General features: G+C 37.9%; 1 protein-coding gene across 1 annotated transcript in view; it reads right to left on the reverse strand.

Moving 5' to 3' along the window:
- Nucleotides 1–17,796, reverse strand: part of WDR72 (WD repeat domain 72) — a 197,778-nt gene that overhangs the window by 149,278 nt on the left and 30,704 nt on the right. Inside the window, exon 12 of the mRNA XM_040226552.1 lies at nucleotides 16,446–16,641. Within this exon, the coding sequence (XP_040082486.1) occupies nucleotides 16,446–16,641 (196 nt within the window). The remainder of the gene's footprint in view (nucleotides 1–16,445; nucleotides 16,642–17,796) is intronic.

Here is a 17,796-nt window from a genome sequence, read left to right on the forward strand (position 1 = left end):
ATTTGACTCTATCATTTATTTACTTCTGTTGTCAATTGATTTAGTTAGGTAAATATCTTACTGAGTTGATCTGGGATTTTGCAGGGAAAAATAGAGTATTGGATAAGGAAAAATCAGGGAACAGTCTGTTGAATAAGATGTTGGTTGGGTGACGGTGGAGTCACATGGAAAGTCACTTTTTTGTTTGAGGGACATGATGGTCATGGGAGGATAGAAACTTTTTAATTGCAATCAGTTTCTCCTTGGCATATGGCAATAGTTTCCTTCAGGCAAAGAATGGGTGACCAAACCTCCAGCAGGCATGTCAGCACCAATTCTCAATGTACCTTCACTGTAGTTCTGGCACCCCATGCCTCCGCTTATACAATTTCATATCATGTTTTTGTGCCCAGCTACACAAAAAGCTTCTCCTGTCTCTTCATTCTTCCATTCCAAACACTATCCTAACTGAACACCAACATGATAGGTAGAATTCTACGAATAATCCCCAATAACCTCATCCTTAAGTGAATCTTTCCCTTGTGAATACAATTATAGCACTTCAGTGATTATGTTTTTACATGGCAAAAAGTAACACTGCATATATAATTAAAGTTTCTAATTTGCAGACCTTAAAATAGGGAGATTATTCAAGTGGGCCAGGCCGAATAGCAATTTTTCTCCAGCTGATAGAAGAGGGGTACATCAGAGAGATTTAAAAGCATAAGAAGGAAGCAAAGTGTCATTGATGACTTTGAAGATAGGGGAAGAAAGGAGGAAGAATCAGGGAATGGCCTGGAGGAGTAACAGCACCTACAGCTAGCAAAGAACCTCAGATCTGTAACCACAAAGAACTAAATTTTGCCCAGGACTGAATGAGCATAGAACCGAATTCTTCCTAAAAGCCTCCAGTTCACAGTCCAGTTAGCTGAACCTTGAATTCACCCTTAAGCAGAGAACCTGGTTGAGCTCACCTGGACTTACAGAACTGTGAGTTAAGGAATGGGTGCTGTTTCAAGTTGCTAAATCCATGGTGATCTCTTACACGGCAATACGAATCTAATGCAACTAGTACTTGTGCCGGTACTTTTACCTCAGACAGATTTAGATTTCAAATTTTGTTGTTGTTGTTTCCACTGTCTTACAAGTGAAAGTCTGCTTCTTAAGCAAAATAAATAACTAAATACATAATTGTGTAGTCATAAAAACAAACATGAAGCCTGGCTAGACATTTCATACTTTTTAATAACTCCCTTCTACCCTCATTCTCTGAGTATTAGGAACCATAAAGAGATTCACTAAATAGCTGAGACTGAGCTTTAATATACACCTCAAAAATTGCCTGGGACTTTCCTGATGGTTCAGTGTTTGGGGCTTTGCCATCCAGGGCAGGGGGTGAGGGTCTGAACCTTGGTCAGGGAGCTGGGATCCCATATGCCTTGTGGCCCAAAAACCAAAATATAAAACAGAAGCAATATTGTAACAAATTCAATAAGACTTTTTAAATGGTTCACATTTTTAAAAAATCTTTTAAAACAATGCCTTTTAAAGCTCTCAATTATTTCAGAAGGAATTGTATGTAAAATACATTTTTTCTCCTCCTTATCATCTTCATCAAATTTGCCATTAGCTATCATTAAGTGAGTATATTTTCAGCTTTGCTTAGCACTTAATACACGTCTTATTTAATTCTTAATGCAGGAAGGTACACAAAACTGAGGTTGAAAAAGGATAAGTTTCAGGGTATTTGTGTGTCCTGTGGTTGAGGAAGTGGTTAGGGAAGGTATTTTGACTAAAAGCTAGGAAAGGCAAGAAGAATGCCAAGGAGTGGTATTACATTTCCACCACAGACCATGAGGAATGGCATCTTCAGGGCTAAGTTTAAACTAAATAAGGTGGCAACAAGGAGAAGATAATTGAAGAAAGTGTTTGACTGGTGAGGTAGTCAGGAAATATTTCAACAGGTCATGTAAAAGATGATGAAGATTCCAATGCCTTAAAGTATCTTATTTTTAAATATTTTTCTACTTCTGAAGTATACTACATAATTCCATGATTTACTGGAGATTTACAAAATAAATGTAGAATGTAGCTTATCTTTCAGATGATCCAAGTTCATCACTAGACACTGTTGACAGTATTGACGTTAAGAAGCAGTAATGCCCTTTGCAATTACTGAGATAAGTTAATAGTGTTCTTCGGTGGGTTCTTAACTACAGAACCATTTCCTTTTCCTTATTCTTTAGCCAGAGCATTTTATCCTATTCTTCTCACCAGCATCCCTGTTTCTATAATTTATAATCTGCTGCCAGTTCCTCTAGGTGATTTGTATGTAGTTGGATACACCTTATACAGTGGAAGGAATCTTACAGAAAATAGACAAACTTCCTGGCATCAACCTCTTTCCTACCCAGTTCTGAATTAGAAAACATTAAGGAAGCATTATTCAGCCTTAAAGAGAGGATATTCCGATACATGCTACAACATGGATGAATCCTGGGGACATTATGCTAAGTGAAGTAAGCCAGTCGTAAAAGGACAAATACTGTGCCGATTCCATTTATATAAGGTACCTAAAGTAGTCAAATTCAAATTCATAGTGACAGAAAGTACAAAGGTGTTTGCTAAGGGCTAAGGGGAAGGGAGAATGAGGACTCATTTTTTATGGGTTTCATTTGGTGAAGATGAAAATGTTCCCAAGATGGCGATGGTGGCTGCACAACAATGTAAATGTACTTCAGAATAGTTCAAATGGTAAAATTTGTGTTATGTATCTTACCGTACACAAAAAAGCATCTGCATTGGTGAGACTGCCCAAGGAAACTACAAACAAACAGAGAAGGACACTGAGAACAGGTCCAGGAAACAATAGAGAGAGACCATACAGAAATAGGACAACCTGGGAAAAAGGGGCTCTTGGCCATCAAGAGAAGACAGGTTAATGTGAGGCTGAGGATGGAGAGAGAAAAGAGGACTCAAATGGCAGTGACTGCAGACAAGTACCTGCCATTGGGGAATGACACCTGGATTTGGCATCGAGGTAACCTCAAGAAAAGTTACATTAAAATAGTGGAGGCAGAGCCAGATTAAAATGTGTTAAATAAATGGGAGGGAACAAAACAGAGTATACATGGCATTTTGTAGAAAACTTCTCAATTACTTTTTGGCACTAGTGGTAAAGAACCTGCCTGCCTATGCTGACAGATGTCAGAAATGTGGGTTTGATCCCTGAGTCAGGAAAATTTCCTAGAGGAGAGCATGGCAACCCACTCCAGTATTCTTGCCTGGAGAATCCCATGGACAGAGGATCCTGGCAGGCTATAGTCCATGGAGTAGTCGCAAAGAGTCAGACACAACTGAAGTGACTTTGCATGCAAGCATGCATCAGTTACTTTAGGAAGAATGACAGAAAGAGATAATATAATTCCTTATTCAAAATGTTTAGACCATAGTGTTTTAGAATTCAGAATTTTTCAAATTTTGCAGAGAGAAGCTAATGCACAAATGTATATTGTATAACAGCTATAGCAGAATATGGAAGAGCAGACAGTAATAAAATATGCCATATATCTACCAAAAAAAAAAAAAAAGAATACTTGCACTTTGTGAAATAAATAACATCATGTTAATTAAGGTTTGATTTTGTTGCCTTACCACAAACTAATCAAAAAAATAAAAATTTTTCTTTTAGAGCTTTTAGATTTTAAATTGTGGCTAGAAGAATGTAGACCTCTATTCAAAATAATTGATAGTTAATAGGCCAGAGGGACTTCCCAGGTAGTACTACAGGAAACACAAGTGATAAGGGCTTGATCCCTAGGTCAGAAAGATCCCCTGGAGTAGGACATGGGCAATCCACTCCGGTATTCTGGAAATGTAAAATACGATTGGACAAAAGAGCCTGGCAGGCTACAGTCTAAGGGGCTGCAAAGAGTTGGACACGACTGAGCTACTGAACCCACACACAGGAAGCCAGAACTAACGAAAAATATATTTTCCCAGATTAGTTGGTAGGGTGCTCAGTTTTCTATAGTATTGGATATTGGATCATACATTTGACCTCTCCTTATATCTGTGCAAATAAACTAAGTCGTCTAATTCCAAACTCCCAGTTTTGCTGTTTATTTATATATTATTAGATTGTGACGTATTAAAGATTCTTTTAAACTGAGTATTTAAGAAAAGCACAACTTGCTTTGTAAAATCATTGATGAGGGATAGTTTCATTAACAGACCTAACGTAGAATGTGTTTTAAAGATAAGTGCCATAAAATAAGAAACATGTAAAGTGTGTTAATCCTAACTAGACTTACAGTTGACACTTCTGGAGGTAAGGAAAGTATGATAACCAAAGAAGGTTATTCAGTGCAAATCATGGATGAAAAGTAAATTGTCTTATCAAGCCTTCTTATTCCTGGTTCTCAATGTTGATCTATCAGCATACAGTACAATTCCTTTAACTGAAGTTAGTGAAACAGTTTGCTATCCCCTCAAACAAAGGACAAACTGTAAGATGACATCCTGGGTTCCTCAGTGGCATTCCTATTACTCTGACTCTTTGGCCTAGAGTGGATGGAATCCACCTGCAGTTGAATGTGAAAGGAAAAAAATAATAGGCAAAACCAATACAATATTGTAAAGTAATTAACCTCCAATTAAAATAAATAAATTTATATTAAAAAAAATAATAGGCCAAAAGTCCAATACTTTTGAAAAGGCTAAGATTAGCAGCCAACATTTTTTATATCACACAAGATAAAATCTGACAGCATTCCCATAGTCAGATTTCCTGCCCACCACCGAAGACAAGGACTTGACCTTTAGATTTGTTTTCACCAGATTCAACCCTGAAAACACAAAAGACCTTTCCTATCAAATCCTAACAAGTAAGTTAATGGTAGAAGTTGGATATTATTGATGCCCCAGATGAATCAACTGCATTCAATATCCTTTATCTTTCAGCCAAATCAGAGAACCTACTTTCCCAGAGAATAACAATCATTACAGTCCACTGAGTCTTGTTTTTCCAATCGTTTCCGTGGCAGCTGGCTACTGAGAAGTTGTTAGGGAATTGAAAGAAGGCAGCATGGGGAGGGGCAGATGGCTCCTTTGGGTTTATTTCACCAAACATGGCAGCTGTGAAACCCACTAATGTTCCAAGCGGTCATATAAAATGCTTGCAAAAGGGGCCAAGTTAAGGTAGAGCCACAGAGCAACATTCCTGATGTGTTCCTCTTTCTCTTGCTATAGAATAGCCCCTGAGAACATTAAATGCAGATTTGGAACTAACATATCCAGCCTGCACTTGATCCAAAATGTAATCAGACTGCAGGAATAAGCTAAAATTGATTATTGCAAGTATTTTCTTTACTTAAAACCTTGAAAGATAGCAAGTAATACGGGAAACAATAAAGGCAATGAAGGTTCCTATGTCTCTGTACCCTTGGCAGATTTGTTCTTTTCCATTTTTTGACTATAAATGTGAATGTAATGTGATATTGCATTGTGATTTTTGATTTCTATTTCCCTGATGGCTAACATATTGGTAATCTTTTCATGTGCTTTTTCACCATTTGCATATCTTATTTGAAGGAATACCTATTCAAGTCTTTGTCCTTTTAAAACTTGATCTTTTATCTTTTTGTTGTAAGAATTCTTTATACATTCTGGATATTAAACATTTATGAGATATATGATTTGCAAATAAGTTTTACCATTCTGTAGGCGGTCTTTTCACATACTTCAAAATGTCCTTAGACAGACAAAAGTTTTTAGTTTTTATGAGTTCCCATTTACTTTTCTTTTGTTGCTCGGGTTTCTTTTTTATTAAAATGCAACCATGTGGTATGTGTGTATATATGTGTGTACATGGTGTGTGTAGATTAAGTGATAGGAATAGATATATAGATATATATGTAATATACAAATATATGTATGTGTAATATGCACATACATGTGTGGTTAATTAATAAAAATAAAGCCAGTATTCTCACATACATTAACTTATCACATCTCTTCTACAACATTGTATCATCATCATCATTACCATGAGGAAACTAAGACTTTGATCAGTTTGTGATTTGCCAGAAAGTGCACAAATTAAAAGTGGCAGAATTTTCTGTCTCTAAATATAAGACAGTAATGTTAGTTTGATACATTAGGAGTGAATAACGAGTCATGTGGAAAAATTATGCTTAAAGAAGCTACACTTTAAAATTTTTCCCAGAAGAGTTTTAAATCTCTTATCCAAATTTCTTCAAAATTCTTTTTTACTAGCCATAGATTTTTTTTTTTGCCTTTTTACTGAGGTATAGTTGATATACAATGTTATCAACATATAAGTTACAGGTGTACAGTATAGTAACTCACAATATTTAAAGATTATACTTCATTTATATCAATAGTTATTATAAAATATTGGCTATAGGCCCTGTGTTAAGCACTAAATCCATTAGCTCATGTTATACATAATAGTTTGTATCTCATAATTCTTAATCCTGATGTTGCCCCTCCATCCTTCTCTCTCCTCACTGGTAACTACTAGTTTGTTCACTATAGCTATGAGTCTGTTTCTTTTAGATTCCACATGTGTGGAATAATCATACAAAATTTCTCTTTCTCTAACTTATTTCACTTGGTATAATATCCTCTAGGTTGATCCATGTCTACATGCTCAGTCACTAAGTTGTGTCCAACTCTTTGCAACCACATGGACTGTAGCCCACCAGGCTCCTCTGTCCATGGGGTTTTTCAGGCAAGGATACTGGGGTGGGTTGCCATTTCCTTCTCCATGGGATCTTCCCAAACCAGAGATCAAATCTGTGTCTCCTGCATTGGCTGGTGGATTCTTTATCACTGAGCCATTAGGGAAGCCCCTAATTCTATGAATGTTGTTGCAAATGGCAAAATTTCATTCTTTTCTATGGCCAAGTAGTATTCCATTTTGTATATATATATACCACCTCTTATTTCTCCATTTATCTGTTGATGGACACTTAGGTTGCTTGGCAGTTATAAATAATGCTGCTATGAACATTGGTGGTTTATCACTTCAAAGAACCAGCTTTTAGTTTCATTTATCTTTTCTATTTTTTTAGTCTCTTTTATTTTTTTCTCTGATCTTTATGATTTCTTGCTTTCTAGAACTTTGAGCTGTTGCTCTTCTGTCTCTGCCTCATCTAGGTGTGAGTTTAGGTGGTTCATTTGAGATTTTTTCTTTCCTGAGGTACACGTGCATGGCTGTGCTTCCCTCTTCCCACTGCTTTTGCTGTATCCCATACTTCCCGCTGCTTTTGCTGCACCCCATAGGTTTCTGGATCATCATGTTTTCATTTTCATTTGTCTCTAGGCATTTTTAAAATTTTCTCTCTGAAAATAAAACTGCTTATAATACCTTCAGGCACTTTTTATTCAGTGATCCCTTGGATGTTTAGCAGCATGTTGCTGTTGCTGTTGTTTAGTCTCTAAGTCACATCCAACTCTTTGTGACCCCATGGACTATAGTCTGCCAGGCTCCTCTGTCCATGGGATTTGCCAGGAAAGAAATACTGGAGTGGGTTGCCGTTTCTTTCTCCGGAGAACCTTCCTGACCCAGGGATCAAACTCAGATCTCCTGCTTGGCAGGCAGATTCTTTAGTACTGAGCCACTTAGGAAGCCCACAGCATATTGTTTACAGAAGCTAAATATTTTTTAAAATTTTAATAAAACTTGACAAATATTTGTTAATTTTGTCCCGTGTGTCAAGTGCTATGCTGTTCCTAGAACAGAACAGTGAACATTGACAGACACAGTTCTTGCCCTTTTTGGTGTTTTAGGCTATTGAAGAGGGCAAATATTAACCCTTAAATTTTAGATATAAAATTATATGTGCTATGAGAACAAATAGCAAAACTCTATACTAACTTGCCTTTACCCCTGCCTTCAGTTAACAGCTTAGAATACTTGTACTACTTTCAAGCCTTTAGTGTAATCCATAAACTATGTGCTTGTATGTTGTCCTATATTTTTTCAAATTGTTTCAAAGGGATGAACTTTTCATGATTTTATTGGAAGGCCATCTGTGAAAATTCTAGTATCCTTCAGAGTGGTATGCCCTTCATCAGAATAAGATATAACTGTTGAGCTTAACCAGAGTGGTGATAGGAAGATAACGAGGGAGAAACAGAGAAACTTTCTGTATAAAATAGTACAGTAATATATGAAGGATTTATCATAAGTAAGAGTTAATGTTTATTCAGTGCTAACTGCCATTAAGAGATGGTAAGTTTTTGAGGAGTTAAAAGTTGACTGGGATAATAAAAATTGGAAAGAGTAGAACAAGATTCAAACTAAGCAGTATGAATCTCAGGACTCATAGACACTAATTTCTACTCAAGACGTTGAATTTTGACAAATGTGCAACTATTTAGTAGCTAAAGTCCTGACAAACTCCATAAGCACAAGCGTGGACATAAGAAATTGCATGCACTTGCAACAATACTACCTGAATCAAAAGCTCAAATTATAATGTAGCTGTGAACAATAGGACCAAGAAGGAAGAAATAAAGATTGCCCCCCAAATAGGTAGTAAACTAAAAATACATGTTGAGTAATAACATCAGTAATTATTGTAATAAAGAAGAAAAGGGCTTGGAAAAGGTGATATAGGAAAAAAGCCCACCCTGTGCTTTAATGTATCCTATTTTCCTTTTCCAAAAACAATCATCCCAAGAGGGTTCCATCTGTAATATAGCACAACAAAATAACGTGGCTCTGAGAAAATGACATACTGGAGAGACTACTGCCTGCCGGATGCTGCATACCCAAAACCTACCCTTAAAATGCAAATAATGAAAGTCACACTCTGGTTGTGCTGACAAGGCAGTTGGCACAACATAACTTTACCTCATATCTACAAAGGGGTGATCTTGATGAAAAAACCAAGCAACACTGCCCCTCAGAATGCTATAGTTGGTAACCAGTGGAATTATAAATTTTTAGGATCAAACCCAGGTCTCCCACATTGCAGGCAGATTCTTTACCAGCTGAGTCACATGGAAGGCTTTATTTTATATACTATATCCTAAATATAGTAGGGTTTCCCTGGTAGCTCAGTGGTAAAGAATCCACCTGCCAGTACTGGAGATGCAGGTTTGATCCTTGGGTTGGGAAGATCCCCTGGAGACAGAAATGGCAACTCACTCCAGTATTTCTTGCCTGGGAAACCCCATGGACAGAAGAGGCTGGTGGGCTATAGTCCCTGGGGTAGCAAAAGATTTGGACACGACTTAGCAGCTAACATCAACTAAATATACTATATACTACAAAAGAAGAAAACCAACTAAAACTTTTGGACGGAAAATTACTTCTCCGGGTAGTGACCTTATGTGATGTTCTGGAGTGGCAAAGTAGGAATTTAGACACATGATTCTATTGTGTTAGGGAAAATATGACTACATATATCTGGGAAACTGTGTCTTGCATATATCTATATAGCCTCATCCTAAACAACTAAAGCACACTCAGATCTACAGTAGATTAAACATTGGATGTTTTCTAAAAATATGTCCTATTAACTATTACTTGACAAACCTCATCTTATCTTTCTTAAGAGTTTTAGTTTTTAAATTTTCTTTCCTTCTTGTACCTTGAAACCACGGAAGAGAAGAACAAATGTATCATTTATATGGCATCATAGTAGATGGATACTTTTATAGCTAGCTGTTACTAATTTCACTAAGAAATTAAGAGAGAGGAAATTTAACACCTGTGGTGAAAATAACTCTGAAATGTATTGTCTTCTTCCTTACTTCCTTAATTTCATATTCATAGGCTTTGTTCCCATTGTCTGTTTATAAGACGGCTTTAAAACTCAAAGTGTGTTTTCCCACAGAAACCGTGTCATAACTAGAGGCTGGATCCTCAGGCCATGCTGTAAGAGTAAAGCTTCCTGCTCAAGGTCACACGGCTCACATTACTGAGAAGACATAAGAAGAAACTAACAGAAACAGATTCACAGGGACTCTCAGCTCTACCCACTCACTGGCCTTGAACCCCAGGCCCCAAACCATTCTTGAGATGTCCTTAGGTTTGGAATCCACCTTGGATACAATACCTTTAGATAGTCTTCCTGAAGCCAGTGCCTGGGAAAGAGAAAGCCTAGCTCCCAGCAGGAGTCACAGGAGGGGACTGGCAGTTGCCCATAAACTGTGCAAGCATATCTAAGAGCTTCCTGAACAAGGGAAATGATTTCAGCATTTTTTTTTTTGGATGACCATCTTCCCAGGAGCACAAGAAAGACTGCCCTGAGCAGTGACTCGTACATGTGCTTCTCCTACCTTCCTATCAGCTGTCGCTTCTGCTATCAGAGTCCTGCCACTAACAGTCTCCCCACTTGCAATTTGCTATTTCTAATCTGTCATCTGAGAAATCAGATGACCAGGGCTGTTAGAACTGTGTTTAAATTGAGAGCCAGGCACTGAGAGATAGCCAGAGTTCCTCTCCTCCAGGAGATCATTGGTGGGTTTCCTGGTAGCCATTTCTTTTCTTCTGAGTTTTTCTTATCTAATTCTCTGCTTGACAGTCTCAGAAGGCTGACCTCCATCTGCAGAAGGTGCTCCTGCTGTACAGTACAGTGAAGAACACACAAGAACAAAAGACAAACACACCACAGTGCAAGTGCTCAACACTCAGCCTGGGGATCTTCAGACTCAAAAGTTCTGTGTGTTCCGTTTCCCCCTTAGCAAAATGGGTTTAACCATACAGAGTTGGTGAAATATGATGAGTTAAAATTATAAACTGCTTCAGAATGAGTTGTAAAAATAATGATCTTTAAAAGAGCTACCATCATTCTTGGGGGGGGGTATATAAACTGCCGCTGCAAGGCAAATTCAGCCTGTCATCTGCTTTTGTAAATAAAGGTTTATTGGAACACAGCCCCACCCACTCCTTTACGTATTATCAATGGCCTCTGAGCTACATATGAGGGCAGAGTTCAGTAGCTGCAACAGAGACCATATGAATCACAAAGCTTAGAATATTAACTGCCCAACCCTTTACAGATAAAGTTTTCTTGACCTATCTTATCAATAAATGTTTTACTTTCAAGCAAATATGACTTCATCTTTCCCACACACAAAAACATTCAATTGTTTAATATAGCATATTTCTTAACACAGGCCATAAGCTTAACAGAAGACCTTTGATAATAATCATAATATTTACATTTAATAACACAAATTCATTACACAAGTTTTCTATTATGTAAATCCATTGCTGTAAACAGAAAAGTCCTCAGAATTAATTTAAATTCAATTCTTAAAAGAAAAATGAACTTGGAGCTAAGATTTATTTCTGGTGTATATTTTAGGGGAAAAAAAATCAGTATTACATTATCCCTATTGTGTCTCATAGCAATGAGAGTGACAAAACTGCCCAGAGTTGTCAGTGCCAAATACAATGTGAGAGCTCAAATATTAATCAAAATGACATCTCCAATTTTTCCCCTTCCTAATCAGGCCTAAACATCATGGGACATCCGGCAAATCAATAAGCAAAACTGGATGCCCTCATCACTCCCAACCTGGCAGCGCTGCACTTTTATCCAGAAGACAAGAGCCTCCACTGCTGCATAAACACTCTGCTCTGATTGTTTGCTTCTCCCATGAGACGAGCATGCCCACCTATGACTCCATACTTTTCCGTGTTACATATCTGACTATACCATCTGTCACTGAAAAGATACACCTCTGACGATTTCAAGATGAGATAGGCATGGGTGGTTCATGGCTCTAGAATATGCCTGTGCATTCTACCAGAGAGAATAACTCAGTGAATAAATACATCTCATGAATAAAGTGAGATTAGGTTGTTATAAAGTATCTGTGAAGAACTAATCTCATATCCTGTCCTCCACAACTGGAGTAAGGTGACACAGGGCCTAAGCTATACCCCAGCCCCTAACCTTCCACCAAGGTGGGCTTGTGGTGCAGCTGAGAATTAATTATTTTTGGTTTTACTGCCTTTCCTCTGCCTTTTATTTCTAAGTCTCTTTCCCCCAAATCCGTATCCCACTGACACCTCCTATTTTTCTTTCTAGGGAGCTCTGGAGTTGCTCTAGTGCTGAAAGATCTGATAAATGCCTGAGTGTCAATTTATTCCTTCTTCATGTATTCAGAGGAGGCAGAGTGCTGGAGAAATGGAGCAGAGAAAAGGTCTGTTCACACATAGAACAAAGTTTGAACTTTTTGGCAAAAATAAAAGGATAAAAATAGGAAAAGTTGGCTGGTGTAGAAAATATACAGACTTCTACACAAGGAATTGAGGCATGTGCTGTGAATTTCAAAAACCCTAGGGAAGACGTGGAGGAGAAAGCTAAGGATCTATCTACAGTTGGGCAGCCAGGATCTAAGAGCCACCACAACTGGCCAATAGTAAGATGAACTCATTTGTACTCAATCTATTGAAGTCCAAGAAAACTTAGGTTGGTTCATTTGTTCATTCAAGTGCTAGGCATGTCAGTGAACAAGCATATTCTAGACCCTCATAGACCATTTTTCAGCCTAATTGTTGTGGTCCTAGCTGGCACTTTTCTCCCCTAACTTTATGAAACTGTAAATGGAAAGTCTTCCTGATCCTGGATTTTCCCACCTTTACAGGAAAAGGGTAATGTAAGTATCAAGTAGAATAAACATATTGGAAGTATATTAGCTAGATGAAATGCAGTGTGAGAAAGAAATAGTAGTTCATTAAATTTCCAGCAAAATTGGAATTGCTGAGGTTAAAGGCAGCTCAGAACAAAGCCAATACCAGACACAGACTAAAAGGAACAGCATAGACTTATTCCTAAGGAATGAGTGTGGTAAGGAATTCAGCTGTCAGCTGTCTCCAGAGTGTTGTGGGGTTCAAATAAGATTATCAACCGGAGGAGGCTTTGAAAAAGTAAAAAGTCACATCACAAATATAAAGGCAATGATATAATTATTGGTGACAAATTTTCACCAGTTATAAGCTTAAGGTGAGTTATGGTAGTTCATAAACTATTACTGCAGATTCGTAAGAGATAAATAGCCTCATAATTTCATTTGGAACAAATATCCTATAAATTAACCAAGCACTAAATGTGCACATATCAGTTTATATGGCCATTTTAAAACAAGCTTTTTTATAGGAAAAAAATATAAATAGCCAACTGTAGGAGATTCCTGAGTTAAAGTATGCATAGGCATAATGGCCACTATGTCAATTTTTGTTCATTTGTCAACCCACTCCATCCTTCCCATACCCTTCTGTGTCTTGCTCTGTGCCCTTGGCCGATTTCTAAAACTGCCCTTCCTGTCTGACTTTCAGTTGGATTAAACTAATGAAGGTGACTGCAAAAGGAAAGAGAAGAGAATTTCCTCCAGCTCTCTTTGTTTCAGTACTGAATTTCTGGTGGGAGCTCTATGCATGCAAGCTAAGTCACTTCAGTCATGTCTGACTCTTTGCAACCCTATGGACTGTAGCCTGCCAGGCTCCTCTGTCCATGGGATTCTCCAGGGAAGGACACTGGAGGGGTTTGGCATTCCCCTCGCCAGGGAATCTTCCCAATCCAAAGATGGAACCTGCATCTCTTACATCTCCTGCATTGTCTGCCAGTTCTTTACCACCAGTGCCGCCAGGAAAACCCAGGGAGCTCTGTCACCCCAGGGAGTAATCACGCCTCTTTGGCTTCAGCTTGAGTTGGCTTCCAGTACTACTATTTTCTCATCGTTCACTTCAGCCCTAGAGATGGTAAGAGCTTCCTGGGACTGCTAGTATCCAGGTAATGGCCTCACTGTCCTTTCCTTGTCTGATCCCTAATCCCTATCCACATCCCTCTAAAGAGTCCTTTCATTACAGTCTCTTCATTTTACCCACCTGGGTGGAATTCAGTTTCTGGCCAGGACCATGACTGAAATACATTACAGACATCTGTTTATTGACATGGAAAGATGTCTGACAGAAAGTAGATCAAAATATTAAGAGCAGCTATCTTTAGGGAGTGGGATAGGATTCCATTTTTTATGTTTCTCTCTATTCTTCAACTGTTCTACATTTGATTATATATTTGGGGAGCATAAAAAGAAATATTAAAATACAATGTTGGAATAAATATGGTTTCAGGAACTACTAGTGGTTTTTCTTCCCTTCATTACTGCCTGTCCCATCAAAAAGAAATAAATAAAAAGTTGCATAGCTTGAAAGGTATCCTGGTGGGGCAATGGAACCATAAACACTTAGGAGTACCAGATTTTTTTTTTATTCTTCCTAGACTCTGTTTTCTAAGAGAAAATATGTTTGATTAGCAAGTATTTAAAATTTAAAAATTAAAAACAATGAGGTGTGCTTTTAAAAAAATGGATAACCAATAGGGACCTACTGTATAGGATAGGAGACTCTGCTCAATATTCTGTAACAACCTAATTGGGAAAAGAATTTGCAAAAGAATGGATACATGTATATATATATATGAAAAGTCAGCTATTTTTGCCTCCAACTAGGCACGAAAAAGCTACTGTCTAGGCTTCAAGTGCCAAAAGTCCATGAGGTAAATTTAGGGGTGGGAGAGAAAAGAAGTTGGCTTAAAGACCACGTGTCATTAGAGAGAGAAATGATTGGGAGGTTCCTAGAGGGACTGGAATAATAGGAAATACATGTATCCATTCTTTTAGAAATTCTTTTCCCAATTAGGTTGTTACAGAATATTGAGCAGAGTCTCCTGGCCTATACAGTAGGTCCCTGTTGGTTATCCATTTTTTAAAAAGCACAACTGCATTGTTTTTAATTTTGAAATTTTAAATACTTGCTAATCAAACATATTTTCTCTTAGAAAACAGAGTCTAGGAAGAATAAAAAAAAAAATCTGGTACTCCTAAGTGTTTATGGTTCCATTGCCCCACCAGGATACCTTTCAAGCTATGCAACTTTTTATTTATCTTTTTGATGGGACAGGCAGTAATGAAGGGAAGAAAAACCACTAGTAGTTCCTGAAACCATATTTATTACTCCAATATAAAAAAATTAAATAAATACTATTATAACCACTAAAAAACAATGTAGTTGCACACATTTGTCAGGGTATATGTTTTACAAATTTAGACTTCACAAGCAAAAATCAAGATTTTGCCACATTTCTTTTGATAATATTTAAAATGGTTAACTCTTACTTAAGACTTGGCACCTACAGGCACTGTTTATAAACATTTTAGGTATTTGTTAATGTAAGGGAAGACAAGTACTATTACTCCCATTTCATAGATGAGGAAATTGACATGCAGTGAAGCCAAGTTATTTGTCCAAGGTAATATAGATCTTCATTAGCAGGTCCTGGAGGCAAGCCCAGGCATTAGAACCTATTTTATCCATTATACTCAAACATCACTTAGTTGATAGATTACCTAAGAATTCTAAAGCTCTTCTAGTTCTGTGAATATGTGCAAAGAACAATGGAGAGCCTCATATTGTTTCACCACTTACTAGTGTGTAATCTCACACATTTATAGATCAGACCTACAGATTCTTCATGGACACAATGAGGAAAAATACCTCTTCTATCTACCCTAGAAATTGTGATAATCTAATGGGAAATGAGCATGAAAGCCCATCAAAGCTGCAAAGCAGGCACAAATATAAGGTGATATTATGTTGCATCCTCTGTGTGTCATCATCATTAACACATGAACGTCAAATATAAAGAAAATAGCAATTATTTTGGTGAAGTATGGCTCTAAACCATAACATTATAAACTATCCAGTCTGTTAATAACACCCAACATAAAACCACCACGGATTAATCAATACGAATCATGCAATGGTTTCAGTGAAATGTACTCTCCAGTGCACTCCCTTGACTCACATTCATTAATTACTTCACCGTATTTGATTTGTTCCCAGCATTTGCCTGAAATGTGTTGCTCTCAACTTAAGAGTTATAGAGTAAAACTTTTTTAAAAAAAACTTAAAACTTAAAACTATATATTCTCTATGCTATGACATCAAAAGTTCAATTGAACCACTCAGTTTTCAGTTTCCCTGACTCAACTTTTTGGAGTTTTGTAATTAATTATATTCCATTATTACTGATCATCAATTAGCTCAAAATGTTGCTGAGATGGTGAGTATGCTGAAGAAGGCAGAATTCAATGATAATTTGAGACTAATAGTAGGACACTAAATTTCTCTCTTGTTAATAATTAAAGTAGATAACTTATGTTTTTATTTATAGCTTCCAGAAATATCCGGCTCAGTCCTGTGCACTGCTCTGTCAGCTAATCACCAGTGGGTCAGGGTCTGACTTGGGCCATGGTGTTTATTTTCCATACATGCCTGCAAACGAAGCCTTTAAGTGTAGCTCAACCAAAGGTAAAAGGAAGTGAGAGATTCGTATGTATTTTCTGGAACTTTCCACCCAGCCAAATGCTTTGATGCATACATATGTAAAGGATAAGAAAAGGTAATTTCAATATACCTGTTTCAATTTCCCAGATGTAAACAGAGTCATCTGCACATCCAACAATCAGAAAATTCTCAATGGGATGCCACTTTATCATCCTCACAGGGAAAAGGTGCTTCCGGGCACTTAGGAGGCACCTCCGCCCCTCCAGGTGAAGAAGAGCCACAGAGTGGTCACTGCACACACAGCAGATTACCTGATAACTTCGTAGCTGTGGAAAAAAGAAAATCCAGCATTTTTTGTAAGTAAATAGTTAAATGCTTTCTTTAAAATTAAACCTGATTTCCCCCTTAGTAACATGAGTTTCTGTTAAAACCCCATTTAGCAAATGATGGATCTGCTTTCTATAGCACTTCTCCATATAACACTGCACAGGGGAGCTTTGCACACCAAATAGATTTTAAATTCAAAGACATATCAGGAAAGTCAAAAGGCACACGGCAAGAGGAGAATTCCAGGCCAGATCTACTCATAAGATAAATGAAGGACTTGACCATCACTCAGCAGATTCAGGCAGTGAAGCAGACATCGGAAATAATGCAGAATAAAATAAACCCCAGAACTAATTTGTTGCCACAAAAAGAAGCTATTTGTAGACACAAGCTTAGGCCCAAGGGTATCATGAGCTGGTATTTTCCACTTACAGTCTCAAAATGTGATTTGGTGCTGTTCCCAGAACTATACAAATTCTAATCCAAACAGGAAACTCAGTGTAGACACAATCTAAAAGAGGTTAGCATTAGACAGTTCCCGCTGAGTGTACAGCTTCAGAGACAGGACCAAAAATAGGCTCACAGGACAAACATTCTTAAGATACTTTTAAGAACATCAGCATGTGGTTACCTTGAGCATAGTTTAGGACAAACACCGTTCTTGCTGGGTGCTGCCGAAGCTCAGCCAGAAGTTTGCAGGGCAGCTCTGTGCCTCACCATGAGGGCCATGCACTGATCAGCCCACAGTGGGGATGGCTGGAATGTGGGAAGGAGGAGGAGTGGGCATTCTGTCTGTACTCTCTTTTATCTTTTCTAACCATTTTGCGATACGGATGCTCCTACTTTCCCTAAGGCACCTGGCCAGACTTCTGGCTGCTATGTTAAAAGCATCAGTTGACATCCCTTTGAGAATCACCCAGTGCCAATCACTGACCTCTCTCAGTGGGGCACTGGGGAATGTGTTATTTTTCCTAATGATAAATTTCTCCTCTCCTTTTTAAAGGAGCCTGCAGAAATTCTGAGGTGGGGGGGAATCAAAAATGTCAGGTGATATATGGGGAGGCTGGACTTGTAGAATGGGGCAGATGGCACTGTCGCCCAACTATTACCTCGTGGAGAACCTGCCCAACCCACAGCTTCTAGAACAGACAGCC

The sequence above is a fragment of the Oryx dammah genome, unplaced genomic scaffold (genome assembly GCF_014754425.2).
Source record: "Oryx dammah isolate SB20612 unplaced genomic scaffold, SCBI_Odam_1.1 HiC_scaffold_26, whole genome shotgun sequence".
In the NCBI taxonomy this organism is placed as follows: Eukaryota; Metazoa; Chordata; class Mammalia; order Artiodactyla; family Bovidae; genus Oryx; species Oryx dammah.